At 49.6% G+C, this 13,131-nt stretch overlaps 1 protein-coding gene across 3 annotated transcripts in view; it reads right to left on the bottom strand.

The window, feature by feature from the left end:
• Positions 1-13,131, bottom strand: part of LOC146554463 (glycogen debranching enzyme-like) — a 41,613-nt gene that overhangs the window by 4,427 nt on the left and 24,055 nt on the right. For all 3 annotated transcript variants that reach the window (XM_085254788.1, XM_085254786.1, XM_085254787.1), the window contains exons 19-34: positions 12,943-13,055; positions 12,726-12,860; positions 12,104-12,234; positions 11,882-12,018; positions 10,885-11,018; positions 10,573-10,748; positions 10,400-10,502; positions 10,175-10,298; positions 9,644-9,745; positions 8,635-8,746; positions 8,340-8,475; positions 1,230-1,342; positions 939-1,150; positions 586-683; positions 403-490; positions 22-155 (exon numbers count right to left, since the gene is read on the bottom strand). In XM_085254788.1, the coding sequence (XP_085110914.1) occupies positions 22-155; positions 403-490; positions 586-683; positions 939-1,150; positions 1,230-1,342; positions 8,340-8,475; positions 8,635-8,746; positions 9,644-9,745; positions 10,175-10,298; positions 10,400-10,502; positions 10,573-10,748; positions 10,885-11,018; positions 11,882-12,018; positions 12,104-12,234; positions 12,726-12,860; positions 12,943-13,055 (2,048 nt within the window). The remainder of the gene's footprint in view (positions 1-21; positions 156-402; positions 491-585; positions 684-938; positions 1,151-1,229; positions 1,343-8,339; positions 8,476-8,634; positions 8,747-9,643; positions 9,746-10,174; positions 10,299-10,399; positions 10,503-10,572; positions 10,749-10,884; positions 11,019-11,881; positions 12,019-12,103; positions 12,235-12,725; positions 12,861-12,942; positions 13,056-13,131) is intronic.

The raw sequence follows: 13,131 nt of genomic DNA, 5'->3' as shown, positions 1-13,131 counted from the left end.
GTACAGGGGAGAGCGGCCTACCTCTCCAGGTGAGTGTAATGTTGTGACAGAACATTTTTCACCAAGGTAACCGTTTTGGTGTACGTGTCTTCTCCCAGCTTCTTTGCAAAGTAGAGTTTAGCACGCAGGAAGTACCCGACTGGCCACAGCCATTCCTACGCACAAACACAAAGTGTGTAACAGGTTGTGTGACACGTTATAGGTAATGTATCCGAAATCTGACAGTGAATCCTCTGAGTGCAGCCTGTAGGTGGATGATTTTCTACCCAGAGTCCATGTCTCTGACTTTTCTACCAGTGGAGATCTGATGCATTATTAAAGTTAACTTTTAAACATTTCTTCTGGTTGGCGTTCTGTTCAGCACTGCGTTCAACCATCTGCAGTGACAGACGTGGGACTCACCGGTCCTTGGTGGTAGTTGAAGCCTCTGGCCACGTTGTAGTTGTCATTGTCCAGTGCGTTATCATAGACGCCACAGTAAACCAGGTCACTGAGACAACACAATAAGAGCCATTTAAGTCTTTCACTGCTGTTACTGAACACGCGTTGTGCTGCGGCGTTTAGTTAGAAGCTTAAATGTATTACTCAGGATCGAGGGTTTTCATTCCCAGTGGTCCCAGCAGTTTCTTCCCAGCTATCTCCAAAGCGTTCCAGGCTCTCTCCACCGTGAACAGCTCTGGAGCCTGGAGCACACACACACACACGCACACACACACACACACGCACACACACACACACACGCGCGCGCACACACACACGCACACACACACGCGCGCGCACACACACGCACACGCGCGCGCACACACGCGCGCACACACGCGCACACACACACACGCACGCACGCACGCACACACACACACACGTACGTGTAATTATTACTGAGTGTTTTTCACACAGTACTGAAGATCACAGCGAGGCGTTGGCTGTGGTTGGCTTACCACCACCATGGCGACAGTGAAGTTGGGTCTGAGCTGGTAGTCACACCAGGGGCTGGAGGCGCCGTAGCTGTCCTTATAGATGCCTTTCTTGTGCACCAGCTCAGGGTGCTTCTCATCGGGGTCATCTGGGTCACCGGACACCCAGAAGCCAGCTTCAAAGGACTGGCTGAGCTGCTCGTTCCACTGGGAGTACGAGATGAACACTTCCTTACCTGGAATAAGGTGGTTTGGTTTTAGGTGAATGACGATGGGGAATTCGTTTATGTGAAAACAGTGGAGTTTGTCACATACCATCTCTGTGTAATTTAACTCCATCGTATGGGAACAGGCCCTTGGCGTGAAGTTCCACCACCCAGCGAACTGCAGACTTACTCAGACCAACTATCTCCACCGCTGCTCCATCTCTGCACAAAAGGCACAGGACACGATATCAGTACCAACCTGGACTTTCCTTTGATTCACTGATGTTGTCAATTCAAATTGTAATATAAAGTTCTCTAAGCCAATTAAACTTCTGTGTTTTTGCATCTTTCTAACAGCAAATGTGGCACACAGAGTGAGGACATTTGTGTTTGTCAGTTATTATCGTTGTTCTAACAATGCTGCTTGAATTGGGACTAGAAAGAGAGAGCATATTTCTCCTGTTTTGGCTTCCCTTCATTGGCTTCCTGTTAAATCCAGAATTGAATTCAAAATCCTGCTCCTCACATACAAGGTCTTAAATAATCAGGCTCCATCTTATCTTAATGACCTTGTAGTACCATATCACCCTATTAGAGCACTTCGCTCTCGCTCTGCAGGCCTACTTGTTGTTCCTAGAGTATTTAAAAGTAGAATGGGAGGCAGAGCCTTCAGTTTTCAGGCCCCTCTTCTGTGGAACCAGCTTCCAGTTTGGATTCAGGAGACAGACACTATCTCTACTTTCAAGATTAGGCTTCAAACTTTCCTTTTTGCTAAAGCATATAGTTAGGGCTGGACCAGGTGACCCTGAATCCTCTCTTAGTTATGCTGCAATAGACGTAGGCTGCCGGGGATTCCCATGATGCATTGAGTTTTTCCTTTCCAGTCACCTTTCTCGCTCACTATGTATTAACAGACCTCTCTGCATTGAATCATATCTGTTATTAATCTCTGTCTCTCTTCCACAGCATGTCTTTATCCTGTCTTCCTTCTCTCACCCCAACCGGTCGCAGCAGATGGCCCCGCCCCTCCCTGAGCCTGGTTCTGCCGGAGGTTTCTTCCTGTTAAAAGGGAGTTTTTCCTTCCCACTGTTGCCAAAGTGCTTGCTCATAGGGGGTCATATGATTGTTGGGTTTTTCTCTGTATCTATGAAGCGCCTTGAGGCGACTTATGTTGTGATTTGGCGCTATATAAATAAAATTGAATTGCCCCTCCTTGAATCGCTACCTTATCGTGGTGGAGGGGTTTGTGTGTCCCAGGGATCCCAGGGGCTATGTTGTCTGGGGGCTTTTGCCCCCTGGTAGGTAGGGGTGCAACGATATTCGTATCGATATTGAACCGTTCGATACAGTGCTTTCGGTTCGGTACGCATATGTATCGAACAATACAACATTTGTAATTTATTTTATCAACTGTCCTTCTGACGATGCTGTCTGTGTGGAGCGCTCAGTGAATCTGCGTTCGACTACTCCGCCTAGGCTGCACTGTCGACCCTAGGCGGAGCAGTCGAACGCAGATTCACTGAGCGCTCAACACAGACAGCATAGTCAGAAGGAAGAGCACAGGGCAAGCTAGCAAGACAGAAGTTAAGCTCTCCTTGCAACATGGACGTTCCCCACTTTCATTCAGATCTGGCGTTTGGAATTATTTTGGTTTTCATGTGACGTATGACCCTGAAGGTAAGCGAGTCATGGACTAAAGTAAAACAGTATGTTGGATGCGCCATGCAATGCTCAATTACATGGGTGGGAACTAGTGTGTTAGCGCAGTTAGCTCGTTAACGTGTTGGCCGTCTAGCCCCATGCACGGGGCGATCGGCGGTAGCTCGTTAACGGAGATTTGCCGTGTTGTGGCGTTAAGGTCATTTCAACGAGATTAACCTGAAAGCACTAGTGGGAACACAACGAATATGACTGCACATTTACATCATCTTAGTGCAAAGACAAAAACAACAAGCATGCTACTAACTTTAGCCGAGTCATTTAGACAGCTGTTAGCACATGATTCTCCTTATGCTGCTGAGAATATAGCCCAGAAGAAGCGGATAGTATAGCTTTTATTTTGGAAAGAGGCATTTCTCTGTAATAAACTCTCTTTTCCAAAGATGAGTGATTCCTCAATCAGATACAGGGCTCGCAAAATCGCTAGCCCGACGTCCTGGGGCTAGCGATTTTTTTCAGACGGGCTACCCTGCCCGTCGGGCTATTGTAGGAAGGAAAAATATATGTCAATGCTTTTGCATTCTTTCAGAAATGTAGCTGGGTAATTATGTCATTGGCATCGGTGAGCCACTGTCAATATGTGATATATTGAAATCGCGTTTGAATTTGCGCTTGTTTTTTTGCTTTCACTTTGCAATCGTGCGAACTGTGTATAGAGAGCGACAGCACTGATCTGTGAGTGATGATAATTTGTGCACCAATTCCTCTGACATCGTCTTATTAATCGTTAGCTTACTATGCAAACATGACAAGTGAAATCTCCCGCAGCTTAAACATGTGAGAGGTTGATCGCGCAGAGAATCGCTGAGCTTATGTGAGTGCGCGTGTAAAAGCAGCAGGATATATATTTGATTACGATGACCTGGATGACTGAGAACCTTCACAGACAGATATATATTTTAGTTCTGCTGAGCCAAATAAGACAGGTCAGGGTGAAGAAGTGACAGCCAAAGAAAAGCTTACCACAAAACGGAGAAGTTATGACAAATCAGACTATAAGGCAAAAAGAAAGTGCAGCTTTATGGTTTCATGGACAAAAGAATTTCTGTGGCTGCAATATGACGAGCTAAATTGTTATTGTGTATATATTTATTTAGATTTAGATTTCTTCATACATTCTTATATAGTTCTATATTGTGTATTGTGTATTTTGTTGTACAGTTATTTTATTTTCAACTTTAATTTATATATTTATCTTTATCTTATTCTTCCCAGTTAAATTTACCCTTCATTCTAATTTGTGTTGTACAGTTATTTCATTTTTAACCTTAATTTATATTCTATTCCTTCCTAGTTAAATTTACCCTTTTTAAGTTTTCATATTTATTTCCTATCTTATTCATAGCCTTTTCCTTTTTTTGTTTTCTTTAGGTCACGAGCAGTTGTCCAAGCATTTCACTACATATCGTACTGTGTATGACTGTGTACGTGACAAATAAAATTTGAATTTGAATTTGAATTTAAATAACCAGGGGTGCACATAAGTGGTCCGCAGGTGCGCATTCGCTGTCAAAATAAAAAACGCGCACAAGGGTTAGAGTTAAATTTAAAAACTGTACTTTTGAGTTAAAATATATATTTATAATTTTAATAAATGACAAATTAAAAAGGCATGAACATTTTATTTTGTATCGAAAAAATATCGAACCGTGACACCAAAGTATCGAACCGAACCGAACCGTGAATTTTGTGTATCGTTGCACCCCTACTGGTAGGGTCTCCCATGGCAAACTGGCCCTGGGTGAGGGACCAGACAAAGAGCGATTCATAAGACCCTTATGAAAAGGACACCGAGGGAACAGTTTACCCTGCCCGGGATAGGGTTACCGGGGCCCCGCCCTGGAGCCAGGCCCGGGGAGGGTGCCCGAGGGTGAGCGTCTGGTGGCCGGGCCTTAGTCCATGGGGCCCGGCCGGGCACAGCCCGAAAAGGAGACATGGGCCCATCTTCCCGCAGGCCCACCACCCGCAGGAGGCGCCATAGGGGTTGGGTGCATTGTGTGCCGGGTGGCGGCCAGGAGCGGAGGCCCTGGCGGACTGACCCCCGGCTGCCAAGACTGGCAATAGGGACATGGAATGTCACCTCTCTGGTGGGGAAGGAGCCTGAGTTAGTGCGTGAGGTTGAGAGGTACCGGCTAGATATAGTCGGGCTCACCTCTACGCATGGCTTGGGCTCTGGAACCAGTCTCCTGGAGAGGGGCTGGACTCTGTCTCAGTCTGTAGTTGCCCCTGGTGAGAGGCGGCGGGCTGGGGTGGGTATTCTAATATCCCCTCGGCTTGCTGCCGGTACGTTGGGGTTTTTCCCGGTGGACGAGAGGGTTTGTTCCCTGCGCCTTAGGGTCGGGGAACGGGTCCTGACTGTCATCTGCGCTTATGCGCCGAGTGGCAGTTCAGAGTACCCAGCCTTCTTAGAGTCCTGGAGACTCTGTTGTCCTGCTGGGAGACTTCAATGCTCACGTGGGTAACGACAGCGAGACCTGGAGGGGCGTGATTGGGAGGAACGGCCTCCCTGATCTGAACCCGAGCGGTGCTTTGTTATTGGACTTCTGTGCTAATCACAGTTTGGCCATAACGAACACCCTGTTCGAACATAAGAGTGTCCATAAGTGCACGTGGCACCAGGACGCTCTAGGCCGTAGGTCGATGATCGATTTTGTAATCGTATCAGCAGACCTGCGACCATATGTTCTGGACACTCGGGTAAAGAGAGGGGCTGAGCTGTCAACTGATCACCACCTGGTGGTGAGTTGGATCAGGTGGCGGGGGAGGACGCTGGACAGACCTGGTGCACCTAAACGCGTAGTGAGGGTGTGCTGGGAACGTCTAGCAGAGGCCCCAGTCCGCGAGATCTTCAACGCACACCTCCGGCAGAGCTTCAACAGCATTCCGAGGGAGACTGGGGACATTGAGTCCGAATGGACCATGTTCAGCGTCTCCATTGCCGAAGCTGCTGCACTGAGCTGCGGCCGCAAGGTGGTTGGTGCCTGCCGTGGTGGTAATCCCCGAACCAAATGGTGGACACCAGAGGTGAAGGGAGCCACCAGGCTGAAGAAGGAGTCCTATCGGGCTTGGTTAGCCTGTGGGACTCTGGAGGCAGCCGACAGGTATCGACAGGCCAAGCGGAATGCGGCTCGGGCAGTGGCTGAAGCAAAAACTCGGGTGTGGGAGGAGTTCGGAGAGGCCATGGAAAAAGACTTTCGGACTGCCTCGAAGAGATTCTGGCAAACCGTCAGAGGTCTCAGGAGGGGAAAGCGGTGCTCTACCTGCACTGTGTATAGTGCTGGCGGAGCGCTGCTGACGTCGACTGAGAAAATTGTCAGGCGGTGGAAGGAATACTTCGAGGACCTCCTTTAATCCCACTGACACGTCTTCCGAGGAGGAATATCTGGGGATGAGGGGGAATGAGGGGAATGACCCGCCAATTTCCGGGGGCGAGGTCACTGAGGCAGTTAAACAACTCCTTGGTGGCAGAGCCCCTGGTGTTGATGAGGTCCGCCCCGAGTTCCTGAAGGCTCTGGACGTTGTAGGGCTGTCCTGGTTGACACGCCTCTGCAATGTTGCGTGGAGATCAGGGGCAGTACCTGTGGACTGGCAGACCGGGGTGGTGGTCCCCATCTTTAAGAAGGGGGACCGGAGGGTGTGTTCCAACTACAGGGGGATCACACTCCTCAGCCTCCCTGGGAAAGTCTATGCCAGAGTGCTGGAAAGGAGAGTTCGTCCGTTAGTCGAACCTCGGATACAGGAGGAACAATGCGGTTTTCGTCCTGGTCGCGGAACACTGGACCAGCTCTTTGTCCTCTCCAGGATACTTGAGGGTGCATGGGAGTTTGCCCAACCAGTCTACATGTGTTTTGTGGACTTGGAGAAGGCATTCGACCGTGTCCCTCGGGGTGCCCTGTGGGAGGTGTTGCGGGAATATGGGGTGTCTGGCCCATTGCTACGGGCCATTCGATCCCTATACAACCGTTGCAAGAGCTTGGTTCACATTGCCGGCAATAAGTCGGACTCGTTCCCGGTGGGTGATGGGCTCCGCCAGGGCTGCCCTTTGTCTCCGGTTCTGTTCATAATTTTTATGGACAGGATTTCTAGGCGCAGCCAAGTGGCGGAGGGCTTTCGCTTTGGTGGCCTCAGAATCTCATCTCTGATTTTTGCAGATGATGTGGTTCTGTTGGCTTCATCGGGTGAGGGCCTCCAGCTCGCACTGTCAGGTTCGCAGCCGAGTGTGAAGCAGCGGGAATGAGGATCAGCACCTCCAAATCTGAGGCCATGGTTCTCAGCCGGAAAAGGGTGGAGTGCCCACTCCGGGTCGGGGATGAGTTCCTGCCCCAAGTGGAGGAGTTCAAGTATCTCGGGGTCTTGTTCGCGAGTGATGGGAGAAGGGAGCCGGAGATCGACAGACGGATTGGGGCTGCAGCTGCAGTAATGCGGACGCTGCACCGGTCCGTCGTGGTGAAGAGGGAGCTGAGTGTAAAAGCGAAGCTCTCAATTTACCGGTCGATCTACGTCCCTACCCTCACCTATGGCCACGAGCTGTGGGTAGTGACCGAAAGAACGAGATCGCGGATACAAGCGGCAGAAATGAGCTTCCTCCGAAGGGTGGCTGGCCTCTCCCTTAGAGATAGGGTGAGAAGTTCGGCCATCCGGGAGGGGCTCAGAGTAGAGCAGCTGCTGCTCCACATCGAAAGGAGCCAGCTGAGGTGGTTCGGGCATCTGACAAGGATGCCCCCTGGGCGCCTCCTGGGTGAGGTGTTCCAGGCATGTCCCACCGGGAGGAGGCCCCGGGGCAGACCCAGGACACGCTGGAGAGATTATATCTCTCGGCTGGCCTGGGAACGCCTTGGTATTCCCCCGGATAAGCTGGAGGAGGTGGCTGGGGAGAGGGAGGTCTGGGCCTCTTTGCTTAGGCTGCTGCCCCCGCGACCCGGCCCCGGATAAAGCGGATGAAGATGGATGGATGGATGGATGAATTGAATTGAGCCACATTTAGAAGGACCGTGGATCTGTGGGTTACACCTGTGGACAACACCAAATGATCTCAGCAGCTTCCTATGCTCCTGTTTATTGTGTTAGATGATTGAAGCCTGAAGAAACTAGATAGTTTATTTATTCTGATACATTATTACCATCCCAACCCGTGTGTGTGTGTGTGTGTTTCATAATAGCCAGCAGAGTGCACCATGATGAGACCCAGAAACTAAATATTGTGTGTGGCACCCCCACCCCACCCCCACCACAGAGAGCTGGACACCAGCAGCAGGGAGGACCCTGGGAAAGTTTCACAGAGGAGCCCGAACACCAAGCTCTGCTGTTTCGATGTGGCACTCTGTGAGGGCTGCTGTCTCAGCATGTTTAATATGTTACTTATACAACTTTGAACCTGATGGAGGGCTTCAGCGAAGTCTTTTTTGATGATTTGACTTCAGTAAAAACAGTAGAGACAGTAGAATGTGAGCAGCTGGAGTCTGCGGGTCACTTACTGCACAGCGTGAGGAGTTTGTGTTACCTTGGAGTAGCAGGCATGCCTTTGTTCCTGGCTCTCTCACTCTCTCCCATCTTGTCCATCCATGTGCCGCAGTTAAAGCGGTTTCCTCCGCTCACAAAACCTGTGGCGGGGTCGACCCGAGCAACGACGCTGAACCCTGCAAAGAGCAAAAGGTTGTGAGGTGCAGTACCCGAAAAATCTTTGTAGTAAGAACTTAGTAAAACCAGATGATGTCATCGGCTTATCAGCTGTTAGAAATTACTTTCTTAAAATGTGTATAAGTACTCTGAATACGCAACTCATTTAACACACACACCTTCATCTCTCATTTTCATGTCTATTTTGGGTCCAGCGTTTCTCTCTCTGAAGGAAATGCCCTCCAAGTGGCGCCGCAGAGCTTCATGGATCACATCATACAGAGGCTGCTCCTGCACATGTATGAACACACAGAACGTTCGGGGCATAAACACACAACACTCAGCATCTGTGTGGGCCACTCCAGTATTTGGTGACTGCCAGCAGTCGCATTAAAGAGACGCCGATGCTGCTGGAACACAGGAGGAGCAGGTGTACCAGTCCAGGTGTGCACCTGTTAAATGTACTATTAGTGCTCTGATTAATAAGAGGAGCAGCTCGTTAGGATCGTGGTCTTTGTAGTTTAGCCTCCTGTTGGGTCAAAGGTTACACATCAGCTAGCTATGACGGTATGTCAGTGTGCGAGTGCTGACTGCTTTGTTAAATTGTTTGCAGTGTTTAGTGAAGCCCTGAGATAAGCATGCCGCCTGAAAATGAACTTAAGGAAAATATTTTCAGTACTGTGCAAAAATCTTGAGCCACCCCCTCATTTCTTCATATTTTAGGGACAATAGGTGCAGAGATTCATTTAAACGTCCAGAAATACAGTCAAACAGCACAAAGTGAGTATTTGGTACGATCCCTGTAACACAGCCTGAACAGCTCGTCTAAGTAACCCTAAAGAACATTTCTCTGTTCCACTCAGTCATGATGATCCCACACGAACGCTTCATGAACACAGTCTGCATCCTGTTGTACACAGGGCCACAGTCACTGGTGTCATGCCTGACTGTGCTTACAGAGGACAACTTGGACCACAAAGTCCAAAAGACCTGGTGCCACTGATGTTCCTGTCACAGCTCAGCCTTCTCTGCCCGTTTCCCTTAAGAACGGCGTAGAAATGTAGAGAGACTAATACTGGCTGAAGGGCCAGGGGTGAGCTCCAGCCTGAGGTGTGTGTGTGTGTGTGTGTGTGTGTGTGTGTGTGTGTGTGTGTGTGTGTGTGTGTGTGTGTGTGTGTGTGTACATACCACCTCTCCAGGTTTACAAGGCTCGCAGTCATCAGTGGGGTACATGCGTGTGACAGGGCAGCTAAGGATTTCATGCCCTCTGGGAACCTGGGTAGTGTAGTCCTGAACACAAGCACGAATGCACAAAGGTGTTTGTTTAGACACAGATTTAATGAGCAGCTTGAAAGTTAAACATTGACGTTTAGCATCATTGATCCCCCATCTCATTGAAGGGCTTTCAGTACTGTTCCACACATGAAGTTTTTAAGTCCTCACTCCGGGCGCCGTACCCTCACTCCTCACTCGTACCCGCACTCCTCACTCGTACCCGCACTCCTCACTCCCGGCGCTGTACCCTCACTCCTCACTCGTACCCGCACTCCTCACTCCCGGCGCCGTACCCTCACTCCTCACTCCGGGCACCGTACCCGCACTCCTCACTCCCGGCGCCGTACCCTCACTCCTCACTCGTACCCCCACTCCTCACTCCCGCGCGCCGTACCCGCACTCTGCTCTCTCTTGTTTCTAGTTTAAGTTCACAGCAGCTCCCACCTGGATGCACTGCAGCCACCACCACACAGCGTCCCTGCAGTTGTATCTGGCACATCGACCCTCCCCCAGCAGGTTGGGGATCAAACCGTGGCGCAATGTCCCTGCAAAGGCCAGGATGATGTTGCTATGGAGACCATGATAAGGAATTTAGTTTGTAAGGAAATGTAATATAATTAATACACTCGTGTGTCATGAGAATCAGATGAGGTGCACGGGGTCACGCACCGAGCCTCGACGTGTCTACCAGTGAGGAGCAGCAGTCCCCTGAGAGCGATGAAGGTGTCTCTGCCCCAGCAACGGAAAATCCCCGCAGAGAAATGAGGAAGACCTGACAAAGAGACGTGACTCAAAACAAGATTTCATCGGGAAACACAGCATCAGATGTGTGTGACTGTTACCTGCAGCCAGCGAGGCGCAGCACTGCTCCTTCTGGCCCGTGATTGGACTGATGCGGTACGGGACGTCGTCTAATTGAGCAGAAACAGGAGGCAGAGCAGGAAAGCGTCCAACGCTGCACATCTGAACCGAACCGAGCGCCAGGTGACGAACAAAGGTAGAGCCGTTCTGGACAAAGCTGTTTTCAGACGGAGGACAGGTACACGTCATCGCTCGACCGCAGCGAACCGGACACAGAGATGAAGATGAGCTGTACACTAACATTTCAGTACAACAAAGAGATCTGCTGTGTCGACAGACACAGCACAGCCTACCTGGACTTGAGTTTGTAGGTGGCATCGAGGGCTGTGGTGTAGGTGGAAACTAGGATAGCATCAAAGTAGCAGGGGATGAGGTAGCGGGGCATGTGTTTGAGGAAATTAAACATGGCTGCCAACCAGCGACCCACCTGCAGACACACAGAAGATGAAGACTTGTGTCTGACAGAAACAAGCAGCCGTGTTTGAGGAAGAACGAGTATAAGGAGGAGACGCAGGAAGGCTCAGTACTCAGCAGCACCTGCCTCAAACAACTATGGTCCAGGGCAGGGACAGAAATATCTAAGCTTGTGTCTCAGTCAGCTGGGTCGCACACGGGCCTGAGCAAATGACTCGGTAGCATTAGCACTTTGTAGGATTAGCGCTTTGTAGGATTAGCGCTTTGTAGCTAGCAGCCTGTGAGTTCAGGTTTTTGGAGCACAATTTAAGGAGTCAGTCATGTTGCAGACGTTTCCTCCAGTGCTAATGTGGATTTCATTGAGCTTTAGTCAGCTTAGGCTTTTAACTTATTTTAGTGTTAGCCGACTAAATATCATTAGATTGTTGGAGAGTATAAAGTTTGTCATGTTTTTACCAGTGACAGTTTACAGAGTCTGTATGCACGCTTCTCTTCTTCTGCAGTACTGACTTTATGGGGTTTCATGAGAAACAGTATGGCAGATAGTCGTTTCACACCCTCCTTTATGTTCATCTTGTTTTTATTCGGTGATTAAAGTCTCAAATACATTTCATCCATTCATGGTTTTCTGTCATGTTTGTTCTCAAACAGCTGCTCCAGTCCTTTAGCACACTCAGTATTTCATCGTTATCTAAATGAACATTAGTGGCGATTCCCTCCGACAGGGTCTCTGAAGTACTGGGACCAACAGGAACAGAAAGAATGTGAAAACTGCACACAGAAAACTCAAACCCAGAAGCCGGCGGCCTGTGTGAGGTGGCCTGTGGTGGTAAGAGGTCATCACAAACAGGAGCCTTAAACCAGTCCCAGTCTCACCTCTGCCAGCGGCCCCTCCCTGTGCATCAGCCTATTGGCGACGAAGTCTATGAGCCAGTCTCCGTCTCTGAGGTTGGCACACAAAGGATGGCCCAGGTCGTTGTTGGGACGAACATCAGCAAACACAGACATCAGACCTGCAAACACAGCAACACTTTAGTAACACTCATTTGGTCTCCATCCTAGATGAGGTACAGACTGGACTGAAGAACATAAAGTTACCCTGAAGTCCTGCGTATTTGAGAGTTTCCCAGCCTGGGATACTGTAACAGCCTCCGCCTTCCTCTTTTTCCTCCGTGTCGCAGCAAAACAGCAGGACATTCATGTCTGCCAGCGTCAGCTTAGACATGAGCCTGTTAAACACAGTCTCAATAAGAAGCTGCTACAGGCCATCACCTAAAGCTAAAAGCATGAACATAAACAGCAGCGTTCATCTATCCCGTCACATTTCCCTGATGATTTTATGTTCCTACTAACTGATGGATGATCAGAGTACAGCAACCTACTAATGATGTGACTGACACCTGTTTGACAAGTCCTGGTTTTACACCATAGCTCGTGACAGCTGGTATCCAATTATATCCATCAAGCTATGACGACAAAAGCGCTCAATCTTTGGGTCTGTGGGTACAGAGTATGTAAGAGGTGTGTGTGCTAGCAAAAATACTGTACTACTAACAGGATGAAGTACTCTGCATATCTGTGTGTCTGATATACTAGCTTCACCTTTCTGAGTGTACCCTGCAGCTCGCACCGTTGCATCTCATCTTAGCGAGACACGTTCTGTCAGTCCCATTTCATCCATACCACAAAAAGGCCTGTGTTGAGTATGTGGTGTGCTCACTGTGCCAGGGGCTTCTTCAGTGCGTCTGGTGGGTTTTCATCTGCTACGCTGCCTCTCCTGTACTTTGGGCTAAACTGGGACAGATAGTACCTCAGCAGTCCCACCAGCTTCTGGGCTTTGGGATCCAAACTGACCCTGACAAGGAGAGAAAAGAGAAACGCGAGTCTGAAAAGTGACCATAACACACAATCACGCGTGACGTTTGTGTGTGTGCTACCTGAAGGCGATGATGCTGCCGGGTGTCAGCTTCTGGAAGGTGATCTCGTGCACAAACTCTGAACGCCCTTTTGACGTCACTCCAGCTTTCTTCATCACTGTACTCTCATCCACCTGTGCACACAGCAGAACCAGTTTAACACCGTCCGTCTGCCACTAACGCTCAGAAACACACCTGTGTTAAACACGA

Source organism: Mchenga conophoros, linkage group LG18 (assembly GCF_057382185.1).
Source record: "Mchenga conophoros isolate Kocher_MC1m ecotype Shallow Benthic linkage group LG18, M_conophoros_male_GT1.1, whole genome shotgun sequence".
NCBI classification, from domain to species: domain Eukaryota; kingdom Metazoa; phylum Chordata; class Actinopteri; order Cichliformes; family Cichlidae; genus Mchenga; species Mchenga conophoros.
Note: the sequence above shows the minus strand (reverse complement) of the source record. Positions and strands in the feature narration are given on the sequence as shown.